General features: G+C 37.9%; 1 protein-coding gene across 1 annotated transcript in view; it reads right to left on the reverse strand.

The window, feature by feature from the left end:
* Positions 1 to 637: 637 nt before the first annotated feature.
* Positions 638 to 20,492, reverse strand: part of LOC126282276 (probable peroxisomal acyl-coenzyme A oxidase 1) — a 74,019-nt gene continuing 54,164 nt past the window's right edge. Inside the window, exons 9-13 of the mRNA XM_049981918.1 lie at positions 20,220 to 20,410; positions 16,407 to 16,559; positions 6,786 to 6,891; positions 2,267 to 2,413; positions 638 to 2,067 (exon numbers count right to left, since the gene is read on the reverse strand). Of these exons, the coding sequence (XP_049837875.1) occupies positions 1,807 to 2,067; positions 2,267 to 2,413; positions 6,786 to 6,891; positions 16,407 to 16,559; positions 20,220 to 20,410 (858 nt within the window). The 3' untranslated portion in view covers positions 638 to 1,806. The remainder of the gene's footprint in view (positions 2,068 to 2,266; positions 2,414 to 6,785; positions 6,892 to 16,406; positions 16,560 to 20,219; positions 20,411 to 20,492) is intronic.

The raw sequence follows: 20,492 nt of genomic DNA on the forward strand, positions 1-20,492 counted from the left end.
GCCCAAGTTTCATCTCAGGTTTCAACATAATTTCGGAATAATCGTCTTCCTTATGTCAGGTTATTAAGCTAATACTCTGAGAGGATTTGGAGCCAATGCAGCCAATTTGAACTTGCTTTTCATGCAAAATGGTGACAGAATAGTTTTCTTGCATATGGCACATCACGTGGGAAACTGAGGAAATAGAACTTGTGAAAAATTAAATCAGTTTTCAATTTTGTATTAACATGTATTTACTCTCTGGATAATCCTGTTACAAAACAGGCAGTCCAAAGCTATGTCGACACAAACAGAAGAAAGATCAAATCTGGGTCTGATGAGAATTATGACCACTGGCAACATAATAAAAGTTCTAAAAATGATCAACACTTGAAACAGAAATTTAGCTGAGCAAAGACTGTACAAGTGAGCAATTACTATAATAATACTTTCTCTGCTACCTGAGAATGGCTCTTAAAAATATTTTAATAATCCACTGCTTCAAAGCTGCACCAGATCACACAGTTCATAATGCATTAGAGTCAGGCGAAGAAGAGAATTGCACATGGATTTTGTTACATTGTTAATGATGCATATAGGAAATAATGTGAAACGTAAGCTGAAAACACATAGCATCTGATAAGAAAAATTCAAACTATTATTAAAAAATACTTTCAAGTTTTATTTTGTCCAGCTGTATTTTGTCCAGCTGTATTTTTACAGTTAATACTGATAACAAGACCAAAGAACAATTACACAAAACACCCCTGACATATGGAAAATTTCAGGTCTTCTACCTGAAATTTCCAGCATGCATCAATAAAAGTTGACTAGAGATTTGCACAGGATTATGTCTCATCACTTAACTGAATCTCATCAGTCTGACCACAGAGAAGGCTGCCAGTTACACAAAACACACAGTTAACAAAGCAATATGAACAAAAACATGTCCAACATATAGATTACTATTAAATAAGGAGCAGCTGACCATCCATCACTTTGCTGATGGACGAAGTGTCCACTTCTATTTATTACTTTGTTTTAAACTTCAAGCTGCCTTCTTATGTGTTGGAAACTCCAATTATCGTCAGAAGATACAACATTCTTTTCAGTAAATAACTTATGTTTCCTGGCATTAATTTATCACCCCCAACTGTTATTGTGGCTGGTTATTTGACAAGTTTGTGTAACAGATAAATGAAAATAAAAGTCATGCTACTGAAATGCATACACATATTTAACAGTTGTGCTTAATATGCTTTACAGTCTCACTATACATAGTACTAATGTCAGATTATTAACAAGCCTAAATACATTTTATTTGAGACCAACTCGGAAGTAATTGACAGTGTATTAACTAAAATTTTGTACTTTATTCTGTATTTCTGATATTATGAGTATTACTTCTGTGACAAAATCCAGGAAACAGGACTGTTACTATCTTCTCCCAAGTCTACATTAACTGTACAACATAACATTTTAACTTTTCTGTAACTTTCATGTTTTCTTATTTACATACATTAGTAGGAAAAATGTAGTATAAAAATAGTTTTAGCAATTTAACTTTTATATAAAATTTATGACAAATTTAACTAGTACATAAAAATTTTTGGAATCCTTTAGTGAGGATACCATTAGAAAAATAAATGATCACATTTATTATGCAGCATTTCATCCCTTGCCCTAAATGTACACAATAAAAAAGTATTTATACCAAAATCAGAGAGAAACAGTTATAAAAAATAAATGCTTATCGTAGTTGTGATAAAACTACACTGAAGTACAACATAGTGCCTTGGTTTTTAAGTGAGAAGTCTCTCCATCAGATTACAGGTTGGATTTGAATAGTGGTTGCATGTACTTTTTGAAGGACATGTTGACAGGTTCTCTGTTGAGTGGACTTTTTAAAGCTTCATCGAAGAGACGTTGGTACACTTGGCCGTCCCAGGAACCCAATGTAGAGCGCAGAATTTCATCACAGATATCAAAACCATCTACAATACCGACTGCATTTGGCCGTATTAAAGTCAAGAGGGATTCCATCCACAGCTGCACATCCTCTATGTCTTGAGGCTTGGCTCCAGCAAACTGGAAATGAGAGAGAAATATTCAAATGAAAGGAACAAATGAGAGTGGCCTCACATGTAATTTCATAATATATTCTTTGACACACTGTGTTACACCTGATATAGTAGGATCGCCCTCCTGAAGTCACATGAATGATATCACTTTTCAAAGTTAACAGCCTCTGACAAATAAATATGCTAATATCAAGTTGTATACTAACCCGAAGAAAGTCACCTGACCGTTGCAAAACCCAGTAGGTGGCATATAATTCACAAAGCTGGGCCAAAACAGCTCGAAGAGCATCTGATGTTTCCAAACTGGATACTCTCTCAGCAAATTTTTCCACAATGAATGCACGGCAGTGTGACTGCAATCATCAACAACAAATTAATTATAATATCTACAGACAACAGTTATGAATTAATAAACTATTTTCAGTCTTACAAACAAATACAACATTACATTGAACAGTGATCAACAAAACTATGAATGCAGTCAAATAGAACAAGGGAAGGAGGCAAATGTTAAAAACAAGTGTGTTACACAAAAGGTGTGGATAAATGATAATATTATTCAAAATTCTAGCTCTAGTACTGCAAGGCGGGGAATGGAATTCAACTAACAGCAAGAAGTCACTCATGAACACTTAACACTACAGCCTCTAAGCTTAACCTTAACTAAATGCATGGAATGTTGGTGTGGGTGGTATTTCTGGGAATGAAGGAAGGGTTGCACATGTAACTGAAGGCAGGGAGAGGCGCTGTGTGTCCAGAAGTTGTTAAGGGAGGAGCAGGTCTGCATGGGCAGTGAATTTGCCACATATGATTGCAAACCATTTAATCTGATTCAGTGAAATGTGTTACTTGAACTACTAAAGGCTGTTGTACTATGGTTATAGAAGTTAATGAGAACTCAGTCTGAAGTTCCAATCATCAGCAATTTGGGACTGATGAGACAGGCTAAAGAAACTATTGTTGTAATTTGTAAACATTGCATTCACCTATGTTATTTGCTAGCCATGCTCACCATAACAATTCACCAGTATGATATCAATATCACAGACTATCGATACACCCCTTATGAACCATGACCTTGCCATTGGTGGTGTGGCTCACAGGCTTCAGCGATGCAGATAGCTGTACCGTAAGTGCAACCACAATGGAGGGGTATCTATTGGGAGGCCAGACAAACGTGTGGTACCTGAAGAGGGGCAGCAGCCTTTTCAGTAGATGCAGGGGCAACAATCTGGATGATTGACTGCCTGGGCCTTGTAACATCAACCAAGATGTCCTTTTTGTGCTGGTACTGTAAACAGCTGAAAGCATGGGGAAACAGCCGTAATTTTTCCTGAGGACATACAGCTCCTCTACTGTATGGTTAAATGATGTCCTCTTGGGTAAAATATTCCAGAGGTAAAATTGTCCCCCATTCGGATCACCACATCGGGACTACTCAGGAGGATGTCATCATCAGGAGAAACAAAATTGGAATTCTACAGATCGTAACATGAATTGTTAGATCGCTAAATTGGACAGGTGGGTTAGAAAATTTAAAAAGGGATATGGATAGGTTGAAGTTAGATATAATAGGAATTAGTGAGGTTCCGAGGCAAGAGATTTCTGGTCAGGTGAATACAGGGTTATAAATACAAAATCAAATAAGGTTAATGCAGAAGTAGGTTTAATAATGAATAAGAAAATAGGAATGGTGGTAAGCTACTATGAACAGCATAGTGAACGCATTATTGTAGCCAAGATAGACATGGAGCCCACCCCTACCACAGTAGTACAAGTATATAAGCCAACTAGCTCCGCAGATGACAGAGAGTGAGAAAATGTATGATGAGATAAAAGAAATTATTCAGATAGTTAAGGGAGACAAAAATTAATGTCCGTGGTGGACTGTAATTAGATAGTAGGGAAAGTAAGAGAAGGAAAAATGCTGGGGGAAAGGAATGAAAGAGGAAGCCGCTTCGTAGGATGTTGCACAGAGAATAATTTAATCATCATTAACACTTGATTTAAGAATCAAAAGAGAAGGTTGTATGTGTGAAAGAGACCTGGAGACACCAGAAGGTTTCAGTTTGATCATACAATAGTTAGATAGAGATTTAGGAACCAGGGTTTAAATTGTAAGACATTTCCAGGGGGAGATGTGGCCTCTGACCACAATTTATAGGTTATGGCCTATAGATCATAACTGAATAGCTCGAACAGTACACGGGTATACTGCCGGTTCATAGTGTCCAATGGGCACAATATTTCAGCGATCAGACATGTCACCATCATCAGGTGCATTGCCGAATGATCTCCTGAGGGCGGGTGGCCGATTTAAATCCCCTCCAGACACGGGCCGCTCTCTTCGCCGTCCGCGCCGGCGGTCTCGAAGATGTGGGTGTTGGACCCTATGAACCTGCAGTATACCCGTGGACTGTTCGAGCAACAAATACGCAGGGAGAAACTGAAGAATCACATAAAACTGAATAAATTGGGAAAAAGGTAGAAAATAAGGGAAGGAGATCTGGATAAGTTGAAAGAACCAGGGGTTGTTTATAGCTTCATAGAAAGAATCAGGCCACGGTTGACTGGAACAGGGGAAAGAAATACAGTAGCAAAAGAATGGGTAGCTTTGAGAGATGAAATACTGAAGGCAACGTTGGATCAAGCAGGTAAAAAGACAAGGCTTTCATAGGTAAAAAGACAACACCTTGTAGGAATCCTTGGATAACAGGTCAGATATCGAATTTAACTGATAAAAGGAGAAAATTAAAAGCTTGAGCAAAAGAAGGGATCAGTTGATGGGACACATTCCGAGACATCAGGGGATCACTAATTTAGCAATTGAGGAAGTGTGTTGGGGGGAGAGAGGGAGACCAGTAGATGAATACAGTAAGCAGATTTAGAAAGATGTAGGTTGCACTAGTTATTCGGAGTTGAAGTGGCTCGCACGGGATAGAGTAATATGGAGAGCTGCATCAAATCAGTCTTCGGACTGAAGGCCACAAAAACAAACAGACTGTGGATAATCCCCAAATGGATTGATAAACTTTACAAGTGGATACGTGCCAACCATCAGACAGCAGACTCTTGCAGTCAAAGAGATGTTATTGCTTCTCCTGACTTCAGGTCTCTTCATTCATTCATTCATCCATTCATTCACTCATTGTGCTCTGTTACATCACATAGGCCCTCAAGGTTATAGATTAATTACAGTTATACATTGACAAAAAGTAGTAGTAGTGAAAAATTAATTTTGTACGTTGCATCGTCAACTAACTGTAAGTAAATTCTGTACACAAGTTAAAACAAACATGCTGAAATTAGTCGAAAAGCTGCTGCTCTGAAAGACACCCTGCTTCCTTAGTTATTCTAAACAGCTGCTTTTTATTTACCATTAGTAGCTTTCTCGCCAGCGTATCAACTGTACTTGAGTCTGTGTTTAATAACTATTGGTATTATTTACAGTGACCAAAACAAACTGGTTTCTTCACTCCTTAAGCAAAGAGAGCATCTGCAAATACCTATGATTTTGACATTAAAAAATTTAAAACTTTATCATCATTTTTTATTGTGACATCTTCTGCAAAGTAAGAGCAAATAAATATAAAAAATGGCTTCACATTAATGAACTCTTTATCAACATTCTGTCATGATCTGCTAGCTTTAAGAAATCTGAGTATTCCATTTCTAGTTGTGTAAAATGCTTCAGCTTCCAATTGTGTAACATGCTTTAGCTAAAGTAACTGTTTTTCTCTTTTTTAAAAAAACCTTTTTAATGGTTCAATATTGCCTAAAAATAAAAATTATGTTATTCAAGTCAGAAAATGTTGGCTGAAAATGAGTCAGTACAGAAATAAGTGGAAGTGATCAAATAACTAAAACACATTAAAAATTTTTTTTGTTTCTGATGGTACTATGTACAATTTAGAAAATTTAAGTTTTTAGTCCAAAATGGAAATTCACATAACAGCCATCATAAAATAGCTGCAGTTCCTATCTGTATCACTGTCAGTCGTGGTTAAGCTTTCTGAGCTATGTTCCAGCATATTAACCATTACTGTCTTACACACTACTGCATTTCATGCTTTTTCTTTTTCGCTCCAGAAACTTTTGTTATCACTATTGTTGTCACAAGATATCTTGCTTAGTGAAGCCATGTTTATGCTAGGTTTAATTTACACCTAAAATTAATTGGAGTTCACTTTCTATTATAAGCAACATTTTCTTTGATACTGATTTGTGTTGGTGTACAGTACCCTTGTCCTCACTACAGGTTGATCTCTCTCATCTTGGGGTTATGCGTAGGCAGCACTTTCTTTTTAACTCTCCCCAAACTATCCCTCGCTCCTCTTGAGGAAGTAAGTATTAGTTCTGAAATCTAGGTAGTGGGCCGCATTTGGTTTTATATTTGTCTATGGGAGGTGCAACACATACACTCTTCTGAAAGTAAGTAATGGCCAGCAGTTCAATCTCATAATTTATTAGTTTTCTTGATTGAATTTTCCTTTGATAGAGTTTGCATATAGTAACTCTAATTAACATAAAACTCAGTTGGATTTCAAATAAAAATTATCTCCAGTCAATCCCTTAAAGTACTTTCTATTAACATTCCCCTTGACAAAAAGTAAAAAGCCTGAAAATGTCTAATAATAAGTAAATGTAGCTTACAGAGTAAAAGTAGTACTACGAATGCAAGTTAGAAGGATTACGTCATTTGTTTTCAGTTGAAGACACACTCACCTCTGCGCACTGTACAAGTTCTATAGACGTCATATTCCAGGCGTCCTCAGACGAATATCCACCTCGTATCCTCCTTTCCATGTCTTGGTGACAAAGCTTAATTTTTCTGTGTACAAACACACTTCATTGAAAATGTGCAATTTTTGGCACATAATATCATCAGTTACTAATAAAACAAAATTACTACAACAGAATTCAAGAGAAGCTATAGCAACTAATGGATATTTTGTGATACTTCAATTCAACTAAATCATTAATAACTTATATTCAAGACCACACACTAAGTGAATAAATGTGTTCGGTCTGCATACATCTCATTTGTACATCAGCAACATTCACGGAATAGAAATATTGGTTCAGATGAACTTTTAAACAGCATAAATAAGCAAGTACTCTACCAACTGAGCTACACATGAACGACTCGCGCCCTGTCCTCACAGCCTTATTTCTGCCAGTACCTTGTCTCCTACCTTCCAAACTTTACAGAAGCTCTACTGCGAACTTAGTTTGGAAGGTAGGAGATGAGATACTGGCAGAAGTAAGGCTGTGAGGACAGGGCGTGAGTCGTGCTTGGGTAGCTCAGTTGGTAGAGCACTTGCCCGTGGAAGGCAAAGGTCCTGAGTTTGAGTCTCGGTCTGGCACACAGTTTTAATCTGGCAGGAAGTTTCATATCAGCGCACACTTCACTGCAGAGTGAAAATCTCATTCTGGGAGCATAAATAAGCAACAGGAAGGTCCTGATTCAACAGGGTGACATGAAAAATTTTAGAAACTCATTTCCCCGTCCATTCAGGGTGTAGGTACAGATATTGTGATAACTGGTGCTTTAATACATACCCACTTCAGTGTTTTAGTTGTTTTTTCTCTGCATCTAACAGTCTTCCCACAAAAATATCACATAATTTACTACCTAATGTTATTGTAACTGCACCATGAAGTGGACGACTACTGCCAGTATAGACTATCTGCTTTGCAACCTACATTTTTAATACCTGACCTGTTACCCAGGGGAAAATAAATGTTAATGTCTTGCTTGTGTCATGCGTATTTGGAGGTACAAATCAACCTAAGAACATATTACTTGTAACAGCTACAATTATTAGTCTGTAAATGAAGTGAATATTGATGGTGTCAGTACACAGCGTCTCCCCCCGCCCTCCTCCGGCAGCCCCATCCCCACCATCAACAGAAATATCTGCACATACCGATTGTATCTTCCTCAACATTCTATACAAAGACTCCATCTGATCCTGACTTACACAGATATCACAACGATATTTAATATTTGCTGATAGTGTCAGCATTCTGACCAAGGCTCTAAACTCAACCACACAATCAAGATATGTGCCAGATAAACTTCTAGTTAGTACACAGAAATCTGATTTGTAATTTTAAAACAGTTTGTAATGTCCAATCCCAAATATGTAAAAATAATTTAATGTTCTAAAAAGTAAATAAATGTAATCTGGGTCACAGCTGCTGCAAGCCTTTGAACATGAATGCCATTTTGATAGCTAGGCTAGTTATTAGTCACATATTACATGAAGATTCACTGATAACATATTTTATATTTTGCACTGGGATGGATGACACATGCAAAACGATCAAGGAACTCTGTTTGTCCTAATTTGGATTCAGATTATTATCTTACTATGTTAATATGCATGTATTTATCTCTTGGTCTCCCTCTATGATTTTTACACTCACACTTCTCTCCAGTACTAAACTGGTGATTCATTGGTGCCTCAGAACATGTCCTATCAACCAATCAATTCTTTTAGTCACATTGTGCCACAGATTTCTTGTCTGTCCAATACTATTCATCTAACTTATGTTGCCACAAATAAGATTTGCTGCTTTGCTTTTGGATGCAAATCTGGATAAGTTTTGAGGTTGAAATAAAAGTTTTTTTGTCGAACATGCTACTTGTAGTTGTCCTTGCAAGATACAAGACTTTTGAAATCCACTCCGCAATGTTGGAATGTTTTCCATTGCATTTTTTGATTGTCATGCTGTACACTAATCTCACTGGAAACCGGAATCTTTTAAAACAAGATGGTAGATTGAAATGAATGGAATTTTCGGTGTCAATACTGACATTCCTTTTCCACTAATTTCTCTGGTTCAAGTAGTTTTATAGAAACATTTTTTGCAAGGGCATACTGGGAACATTGAATTCAGGAAGTCTGTTAGGAGCTTTTCTGACTGCCATTTATCTTTTCTTGCCAAAATTATTCTTTCACGCAATTTCAAAGTGATAATCTAGAGAGAATACTGCAGAACATTCAAAAACATTTGTTAACATTAGAGAGTACTCATAAATACCTAAGAACATTAAAGAACAATCTTGAGTTTCTCACTTTAAAAATCCACTGATGCAAAAGAGACAGTCTGGTGACCACACAAGCACTCATATCTCCACAATCACAATAGCTATTACCACTTGGCCACTATAGCGCACAATGGAGGATTGAAGGGTAGCTTGCACCAGACACAAAAGACAGCTATATGATTATATGAAGGCATGGTGTCCATGCTTCTGGACATGCCCAAAAGAACAGACACCACACAAAATCCACAGCTGTGATACAATACACGAAAATTGAAGGTGGTGAAGGGGGGGGGGGGGGGGGGGGGGGAAGAAAGGAAGACTAGAGATTTGCACAGGATTATGTCTCATCACTTAACTGAATCTCATCAGTCTGACCACAGAGAAGGCTGCCAGTTACACAAAACACACAGTTAACAGAGCAATACGAACAAAAACATGTCCAACATATAGATTACTATTATATAAGGAGCAGCTGACCATCCATCACTTTGCTGATGGACGAAGTGTCCACTTCTATTTATTACTTTGTTTTAAACTTCAAGCTGCCTTCTTATGTGTTGGAAACTCCAATTATCGTCAGAAGATACAACATTCTTTTCAGTAAATAACTTATGTTTCCTGGCATTAATTTATCACCCCCAACTGTTATTGTGGCTGGTTATTTGACAAGTTTGTGTAACAGATAAATGAAAATAAAAGTCATGCTACTGAAATGCATACACATATTTAACAGTTGTGCTTAATATGCTTTACAGTCTCACTGTACATAGTACTAATGTCAGATTATTAACAAGCCTAAATACATTTTATTTGAGACCAACTCGGAAGTAATTGACAGTGTATTAACTAAAATTTTGTACTTTATTCTGTATTTCTGATGATATGAGTATTACTTCTGTGACAAAATCCAGGAAACAGGACTGTTACTATCTACTCCCAAGTCTACATAAACTGTACAACATAACATTTTAACTTTTCTGTAACTTTCATGTTTTCTTATTTACATACGTTAGTATGAAAAATGTAGTATAAAAATAGTTTTAGCAATTTAACTTTTATATAAAATTTATGACAAATTTAACTAGTACATAAAAATTTTTGGAATCCTTTAGTGAGGATACCATTAGAAAAATAAATGATCACATTTATTATGCAGCATTTCATCCCTTGCCCTAAATGTACACAATAAAAAAGTATTGATACCAAAATCAGAGAGAAACAGTTATAAAAAATAAATGCTTATTGTAGTTGTGATAAAACTACACTGAAGTACAACATAGTGCCTTGGTTTTTAAGTGAGAAGTCTCTCCATCAGATTACAGGTTGGATTTGAATAGTGGTTGCATGTACTTTTTGAAGGGGGGGGGGGGGGGGGAAGAAAGGAAAAGGAAGGGGTTATTGATGTCAGATCCATCAGGACATTAAGCGGAACCAGTCGCGTCAAGTGAAAATGTGTGCCAGATCAGGATTCAAACCCAGGATCTCCTGCTTACTAGGCAGGTGCGTTAACCAATGCACCATTGGGACACAGTGTTATTGCAACTGCACAGATTACCAAGGCACACCTCACGGCCGACTCACATTCCCACAGAGCACCGTCTATCTGCAGTCCCTGTCCATTTCCTCATGCTTGGATGTACTTGTGTATCCACACTGAAGAAGGTGGATCCATGCCCAGCTAGGCGAATCAGTTGTATTAATGCGGATAGGTGGCATTCGGTGGTAAAGTGTGTTGGCTGTGAGGCTTGCTGAGACAGTCTGCGCAGTTACGAAAACACTCCAGCCATCCCAGATAGTGTAATAATTAACACACCTGTCTGGTAAGCAGGAGATCCCGGGTTCCAATCTGGTCCAGCAAACATTTTCACTTGTCACACAGTGAGAAAATTATTCTTTTAACATCTACATGTGTACTCTGTAAACCATAATGCAGTATATGATGTGTTTCTGACTGTACCATCAAGGACTCTTCCTTCCGTTTGTGTATGGATCATGGGAGAAATAACTACTTAGAAATTCCTGTGCTCACTGTACTTCAGCTAATATTGTCTTTGAAATATGTAGGCAGTTGTACTATATTCCTAAATTCCTTAAGGACATCATGGTTGCCTTTGTCTGTAAAGTTATTTATTTAACACCCACTATTTCCATTTTGGCTGTGTGGTCATTACCAAATAGAATACTGTGAAACTATGCTTCAGCTCATGTCAAACTGTAAGAACATATTTAAAAGTTTGCGATGGTGCAGTGACCTCACATGGCAATGTTTCTACCATAGTGTAGCGATCAGCCATTGCTTATGTTTCAGTGTGGAAGTGATTGGTATCAAATTGTGGCATGTAGATTGAAATGCTGAATGTTATCAAAAGTGTTAATATTTACTGAGTGTTTGAGTAAATCATAATTCATGGGCCCTTAACAAGCAATTTTCTCACTTGAAATAAGTCATTGTAGTAGCCCTGGAGGGATTATTTAATGAGATTAGCTGTACAGAAAGTTTGTTGGAAAAGCAAGGAGAGACTGCAATGTAAATATAGTGGGTCTGGAGAAATACTGACAGTATTGTTATACATGAAGAACAATGACAAGGACATCGCAGTCTGAAACGATCTATGGTTCTAGAGCTCGACTGCCAGCATTTGTGTATGGTGAGTGAATTAGACATTTTTAGTGGTGCCTCGACTTCCAAGCAATGTTGGTAGACCGTGAATAATCTCATTTTCATTATAATTTGTGTGTGCAGTATATAATTGAACAACAATGTTTAGTCAAACAGAGAATGATAACATAATCAACAAAGAGGACAATCTTAATCAGGACAGTGGTGTACCCCAGGAAGTGGAAATACAAACTTGACTGTAAATGTTGAATCAAGCCATGCAGTGACAGATAACAATAGAGTTGAGGTTGTAGGAAACGAGGATGTACTGATGCAGTTTTTACAAAAACTGAATGCTGATTTGAACAAAGAACTATGATCATGAGCAAAATCTGAACAAAAAATTCAAACAACATACTAAAAATGGACAAAATGTTTGATCAAAAGGTAGTGAATTTTGTAATGAGTTTCAGGCTCAGTTTAATAATTTTGTTCAGAAATGTAGGAGTAATGCACAAGCTTACAGCACAGTATCAAAAGATCGAAACAAGTCAACTCACAAAAAGAAGTATTAAATGTGCTATACTGAGCAGTGTCATTACAAATAAGGAGGTATTTCTAGTTCAAACTGTGTGTCAAGAAAATAAGAAATCGGTCATTAAAGTAGCATCAAGGTGTGTAACAATGTTTCAATCTAGGATCAAAAATACAGACACTGGCACAGTTAAGAATGTAAGAATATGCCATACCCCAGTAGATACAAACATTATCCAACAAGAAATTGAAATTTTAATGCAAGAAAATCATGGTACAGGTTGTTGTAAAAACCTTGTTAACACTGTGCTTGGTCAAGGACAGCTAAAGAATTTGACCAATATAAACAGTTACATCCCGTGGATTTCATGAAACAATTTAAAGTTGTATTTGCATGAATTCAAAATGAATCAGAAAAGAATCGATATTTTTGTATAAGGCACATGCATGCAGGTGCTAGGACATGGGGGAACTGTGTATCCAATCAGTATACTCAGGATCAGCACAAGGAGTCGATGCGTGGATTTCTTCAAAATCACTGGAAATACAGTAATACCTGAAGAATCCTATGTGGTGATAATTTAATCATAATTTTGATAAAGCATTTACCATGGAAAGAAAGGGAACAACATTGTGAAAATTTGATGCTTTTGATGAGTTATAATGGGTTGTTGTTCATTTAGAAGAAATATATAATGAAGGAACACTGAGTGGATCAGAGTAGAACTCAACTCATCCCAATGAACTGTTTCAATGAAGTGATGCACCAGCAAGATAATTATGGACCTACAATGTGACAATCAACAGCGACACAATGCCACAAGAGGAGATGAACATTCGAGAAATTACTGGTGTAATGATGATCAGATTCGAAATGATGAGGGGAGAGAAAACGATTTTGGTAGACATACCCAGCAGATAGTAGATGATGGAAGAGATTGGCATTATTTGTCACACAGCGATATGGATGACAGACTAGGAGTTTCAATTAGATCTGCTCCAGAACGTCTGGAAAGTCTACTGGGTCAAATAGGAGAATACAAATGATTAAGTATGAAAGTGAAGATATTAGGGTTGAACTACTGAGAGAAGATACACACAATGTAAATAAAGTGTTGAATCCAGTAATTGAACTTAGTGTAAGTGGACAGAAAATTACAGCAATTTTAGATTCTGACAGTGATACTACAGCAATTTCTTAAAGTTTGCATGAACAGTTTCAGGGAACAAAAGAGGTACCTGTTTTTCCTGTCAATAGTGTGTGTATCATTACAGCAACTGGGCACAGAAGTTGTGCTGTTACTGGATGGGCACTCATTAGAAGCAAGATTTTAGACAGATATTCTTGATTCTTTGTCTGTGGACTGGACTTCTGGCAATGATTGGCTGGCAGAAAGAAGATGTAAGATTTATTATGGAAGAGGGTGTTTCAGTGTTTGTGATGGGAATGATGAATTGGAGGCTTGTTTCGTCAGTTTAGTACAAGAAAAGGAGACATATCTGCAGGATTAGGAATTAGTGTGATTCAAAACAAAATAGATAATATTGAAGCACCAGTGTACATGAAATAAAATGTGTCTTGAGGAAAGGAAGAAATAGTTCAAGATGTCACATTAAAAATTCAGGAAAAAATAGATGACTTAGTAACTTGCCAGCTTCTTATTGAGAAGAATTACACAAGAAGTTTTACGTATGTGCATGCCAAAGTATTTTCAAGTAAACAAGGATTTATTGAAGGGATGTAAATATCACATTAAAGTGTGGCCGCATGAGCCATTTAAAATTAAATCATATTCAATGTCATTAGCTAGAAGAGAGGCCATAGGAGAGCACCAGCAGCACACACACATAAAAGCAGGTTATAATTACACAAGCTGTCAGAGCCAGTGGCTCAGTCTTCAGGCAGAAGGGTTGAAGGGGAAGGAAGAGGAGGGAAGGAAAAGGACTGGAGAGGTCTAGGAAAAGGGGTAGATATCAGGAAAGTCACCCAGAACCACAGGTCAAGGGAGACATACAGGACGGGGTGAGAAATAAAGACTAACTGTTGGGGACTGCACTGGATGAGATTTGAAAACCTGAGAGTTTAAAGGTGGAAGACAGGATAATATTCAAGATAGAGATTACTGATAAAACATCATGCCTGAGTTAATAAGAATTAAAAACTATGTGCATTGTACGCAACAGAGGTTGGAGGGGGATGGCGAAAGGTAGACAAGACAGAAAATGAAAGATGCAGAAAAATACAATGGAGTGAATAAAGGGAGAAATGAAGAAATGCAAGAAATTAACATAAATTATGGCCAGGTAGGTGGCAAGAACCTAGGACACGTTGTAGTGTTAGTTCCCACTTGTAAAATTCTGTAAAACTGATATCTGGGGGAAGAATCCAGATGGTGCTTGTGGCAAAACCGGGCACCAAGGTTACGACTGGACTGTCATGTTGTAAAGCATGCTTTGCAATAGGATATTGTGTGTTACCAGTGCACACCTTCTGCCTATGCCCATTCACCCTAGCTGATAACTTTGTGGCATTCATGCCATTGTAAAAGGCTGAACAGCATTACCCCACCAGCCTAGTTCAAAAGCAGATTTCTGGCCATCACAACCAACCCTGGTACTGCTGATCCCTCCAAAAAGTAACTGCAGAGCACATCACATGTCACACAGTAATATCCTGGTCCTGAATATATTAATTAGCTACTTCAACAAGGCCATGACTTCCTAAAATCATGCCCTGAAATGTGAACCACTCTGTCTTAGATTTTGCCCACCACACCTAGAATACCTTTTCGTTGCCATTCCAATCTCCACAATATCCTTGTCAGACCCTATGCTCTTTATGCACCCATCTCCCTATGCTATGGCTCCTATCCTTGTGGCTGTCCCTGCTGCAAGACTTGCCCTGTGCACCCTCCTACCACCACCTATACCAGCCCTGTAACTGGGAAACATATACTATCAAAGGGGGGAGCAACCTTGTAAAAAGACACGTGTCATATACTGGCTGTTGCGTAAACACTGTTTGGCCTTTTACATCGACGTGACTACCACCAAGTTATAGTTAGAATGAATGGGCACTGACAACACACAATATCCTGTTGCAGTGCATGCTTTACAACATGACAGTTGTGACTTTGGTGCCTGTTTCACCACACACACCATCTGGATTCTTCCCCCAGATACCAGTTTTACAGAACTATACAAGTGGGAACTAACCACTACAACGTGTCCTAGGTTCTCACCACCTTAATTTATATTAATTTCTTGCATCTGTTCAATTCTCCAAAGTAGCTACTCCTTTCTTCACCCCATTTTAGTTTTCTACATCTTTCATTTACTGACTTATCTATTTTTTGCCAACTCCCTCCTACCTCTGTTATGTACAATGCACTTGGCTTTTCACTCTTATTAACTCATGCATGATGTTTCATCAGTAATCTCTGTCTTGTGTATTACCTTGTCTTCCACCTTTAAACTTCCAGGTTTTCAAATCTCATCCATTGCAGTACCCAAAAATCACTCTTTCTTTCCCATCCCATCCGGTAAAAATGTGTTTGGGCACAGAAGATTTTTCTATTTTCTTTTTTTTTTTGTCATTTGTCAACCATAATAAAGACTACAGTTTCAAAAAAGCTATCACTTTACAAGCAAAGTGCATCCCAAACTTTATGCTACAGGTCAGTGCAACAGGATGATACTAGTGGCTAGTGTGTCACATGGTACACTGTGTACTCTTGCTCCACATCTTCCACCATCTGCCTTCTTATTTACACACTACTTTTGTGCTTTGCCTTTAGTGAGTTAAACAGTGATGGAATAATAAACTTACTTTCTTCTAGTCCTGGTGCAAGGTACAGAATATGTTCCTAGTGGAATCTACATATTTTTTGAAAGTTTGTAGTATTTTCTAACCACATGCAAAAAGTATTTGATGATCTATCCATGGTCATAATCTGGTGGATGTGAGGGGAAAAGATTCCTTGAAATCCATTTTGCTTTCTGCATGATCCTGAAATGAAAGTATCTTTGTTGCCATGTCCCATCTGCCTGCTTGCAGTGAACCAAAGGACAATCACTTTTGTCGCAAACACTGGTTTGAGTTTCATAGCGTAACTTCCATATGCCTTGTAAAAACTTCATTGTTTTCTGTACGTACCCTGCAGCCACTTGCCAGTATGCACGGATGAGTCCTTGCATCGTTTTCTCAAAGGTTCCCTCACTGCCTCTGCCTACAGCTTGGCGTAAGTAGGCCACCGTTGGTGTCAGTGCCTGATTGCTGGCAGCAAGGCCCCATGCTTTCATCAAGAACCTGCAGAAAGTTAACAATGATTTTACAGTTGAACAGCCTTTAATGCAAAACAAAATAATGTATCTTCAGAAAACAAACTGCAGCGAGTAATGGCAAATAAAGAGTAACTGTGTTGAGATGCAGTAACAGCCCAATAGACACCAATAAAAAGACAGCTGACACTGAAACTTGTTCAACCAAAGCATCCATTCCATTACAAAGTGTATAGGGTTGAGAGAGAGAGAGAGAGAGAGAGAGAGAGAGAGAGAGAGAGAGAGAGAGAGAGCAGGTAAGGAGGAGTGGAGGGGAGGGGGAGGGGAGGGGGAGGGGTCAGTGAGGATGAGAAATAGGGAGACAGAAACATTTAACAGGGCATATATTTGTAGCCACGGATTTCTGTCCAGCAAAATGTATGGAAATTACTGAATCACTTATCAGTTAAAAAATCTACAGATATACAGCCCATTTCAGGAGGAGCATATTTTAAGAGATGGTAGTATAGACTAATTCAAGTAAAACATTCCATATCACAATGCATCCAGTTTTATTGTTCACAGAAACACGGCTGTTAGAATGTAACTCAAACAGAATACTGACGGAAGGTTTTTACACAAACACAATTGATAAACTTCAAAGTTGATTTTAATAAATTCCACTGATGACTTAAATGTGCTTTTGAATTCTCTCTTCTCTGTCTGTGTGGTTACCTTTTCTTTGTAAACTTCGCCTTTCAACTATCACCACAGGCAAAGATCTAAAAGGGGCAAGAAACATGAAATTTCTGCTGATCCATCTTTCAGGGATTATTAGGTTTATATGATGTCTTACCTAACTAATACAATGTGCAGAACAACGTACCCACCCTTGTAGCCAAAGGAACCTCTTCCGATAATGCCAGAAGCTAATTTTCAGTGAAGTGTAAACAACTGGTCGTCTATTATACCATATGGCACATTTACAGAGAAACATTCTTGAAGACGTGTCTCCACAAAGGCATGTGAGTTGTCATTCAAGCAACAATGTGAGTTATCAGTGTTACTGGATACAGACACGAGTTAAAGTGGCTTCACCAGTAAACTGTATTAATGAGATTAGCTGCCGATTTGCAATTAGCTGACAATGACATTCCAGTTGTCCACCTTCATATCCTCTTTGAAGGTCCTGAATGCACTGTAAATGGTAAGGATACAGGCTCTGCATATATAATGTCTGCCACATTCTTGTATGTGAAACACAGATACATGTAGCAACTCTGTGTGTGCTTGTTTACGGACTATATTCTACAAATTTAATAATGCTTCACATGAGGTCTGCTCAAAAAATTCCAGAACATTCGTAATTTCACGGTCACTGCTGTGTCGGAGTGAAATGCAGTTGGCATCTCTGCACACGACACCTGTTTTAATGTGTTACTGCTGGAAGTTTCATTGTTGTATGTCAGTCAGTTGTTGTTTAGTGCTGTATTGAGTAGAATGTTGTGTCGCACAGTTTGTGAATTTAGAGATGGCAGAGTTACAAGAGAAATGTGTCTGCATTAAATTATGTGTGAAAATCAAGTAAACCTTCACAGAGACACACCAAATGATGCAGGAAGCCTACAGTGATATGTGCTTAAGCTGTACTCAGTGTTATGAATGGTTCACATGGTTTCAAAATGGCCAGACGGAAGTTAAATATGACCCTCATTCAGGATGCCCTTCGATGTCTACTGACGATGCTAATGTCAGGAATGTCAACAAAACTGTGTGTGCCAGTCAAAGACTGACTGTCCGAGAGGCTGCATAGGTATGTAAGATTTCAGCTGGATCATGCCATGAAATCCTGACACGGCACCGTGTAATGCGTCGTGTTGCTGCCATGTTCATCTCATGGCTCACGAGTCAAGACCAGAAAGGCCTTCACCTTGCAATCTGTGAAGAGCTTTTGGATCATGCAAATGGGAACAAAATGTTCCTTAAGAGAATCATAACATGTGATGAGACTTGCATCTACAGTTATGATGTTGAGACCAAGGTTCAGTCTCCACAATGGGTTAGGAAAGATTCTTCAAAATCAAAACAAGCTCATCAGGTCAGGTCAAATGTCAAAGCCTTGCTGATAGTTTTCTTTGACTTTGAAGGATTAGTTCATCATGAATTCCTGCCAAAGGAAAAAACTGTTTATCAATGGTATTATGGACATGTTGCGATGTCTACATGAAAATGTGAGAAGGAAATGGCCTGAAATATGATGAGACAGTTCATGGCTCCTGCATCATGACAACGTGCCTGGACATTCATCCCTGCTGGTGCGTGGCTATTGCACATAAAATGAAGTCACTGTGCTGCCTCATCCTCCCTACTCTCCAGACCTGGCCCTGAGGACTTTTTTTTTTTTTATCTCCAAAGTTGAAAACGCTGTTGAAAGGACGAAGATTTGCAACGATATATAAAATAAAAGAAAATTCACAGACAGTGCTTCGCACGATCCAGCAAGAGACATACCAAGACTGCTTCCAGTAGTGGAAACGGCATTGGGAGTGGTGTAACAATTGTGGAGGTGACTATTTTGAAGGATACCATGCACAATAAGTAAAAGGCAAGCGTAGAATAAAAATTATAGACAAAGTTCCAGAAGTTTTTGAACTTCATCCACACCTTGTTCATTTGCATGTTCAGATGAACTATGACTGCTGGACACTGCACCAGTCTCTCATAGTTTAATAAAAACACAAGTAAACAATCTTGAATCTGCTGCTCTACAGTTAGAAAATCATCTACTATATTCTCTTCAAACAGCAGCAGGATTTTCATTTCAAAATCTGTACACAGATGCCTTATTGGCAGACTCCGTATTTTTAAATGTGTGTGGCATGTTTAAATGACAGAGTGGAATTGGCCAGCAAATCACAGTCATGGTCCAAAAATTCCATTATCTACACTCGAGCGCAACTTCACAATCATAACATGTTGGCTTTCACGGCCGGCGTCTTCATTAGTTAAAATTTCGGGGCTAAGAGGCCGTGGCTGATCTGTAAAAGACTCACCTCAGAAGATGTTTCCCACAGTTGGCAAATTAACATTAGGAATAAGTAGTTTTACAGATTGACCACAGCCTCTCAGCCTGGAAGTTTTAACTATTGACTATTTCACAACTTGAACATCAAAAGAAAAAGATAGTTAATGACTAAACCCATGGTAAAGTGGAGTACTAACGTGTCGAATGAAAACTTATCTCGGTAAATAGCTGTATCTCTGAACCAATAAAAATCGAGCACATGTTATAAGGAATGGTTTATTTGAATTAGTGTAATAGTACAAACTAATTCCATAAATATTATTTATTTACTATTACTTTTCAAAGGAGGTATATTCACAACATTGTGCATGAAATAAATGTTAAAAGCTGTGAAACTCTTATAATTTCCTTTGAATTAAACATTACTGGTTTGAAACATTTGGCCTCCAATCTGCTGATTTTTTAACAGAACTTTTACTGTTCCACTCATTTATACACACCTATTCTTCATCAGTATAAATAAAAAGAGGAAAGTGTTAAAAGAAGTCAAACATTCCCATATCATAAATATAGCACTTTTTCATTCATTTTATACCATTCTAACTCCTACTCTGCTTTACTTGTCTGTTTTCCCCAAATATACAAAGGCACTAATGACATGTGGCAGTACTATAAAGTTGTTACCTGGCAGTCTGCAGAAGCATAACAGTGTTCTCTCCCTCGTATGTGCAGGCAGCAGTTACAAGTCCATAGATGCAGGGAAGATTGCTGGATGTCATGTAACCATGACCACCACACGCTAGCCGGCATGTTTCCACTCCTGCAGCTGCATCTGCAGTTGCAACAGCTTTCAGACAACATGACATTGCATGCAGCTGAAAAGAAAAGCAGCTTATAACAACATCTGCAGTTGTTTTATTGATTCTTTCCTTTTTACTGATTTTACATACGTTTGAC

The sequence above is a fragment of the Schistocerca gregaria genome, chromosome 1 (assembly GCF_023897955.1).
Source record: "Schistocerca gregaria isolate iqSchGreg1 chromosome 1, iqSchGreg1.2, whole genome shotgun sequence".
Taxonomy (NCBI): Eukaryota; Metazoa; Arthropoda; class Insecta; order Orthoptera; family Acrididae; genus Schistocerca; species Schistocerca gregaria.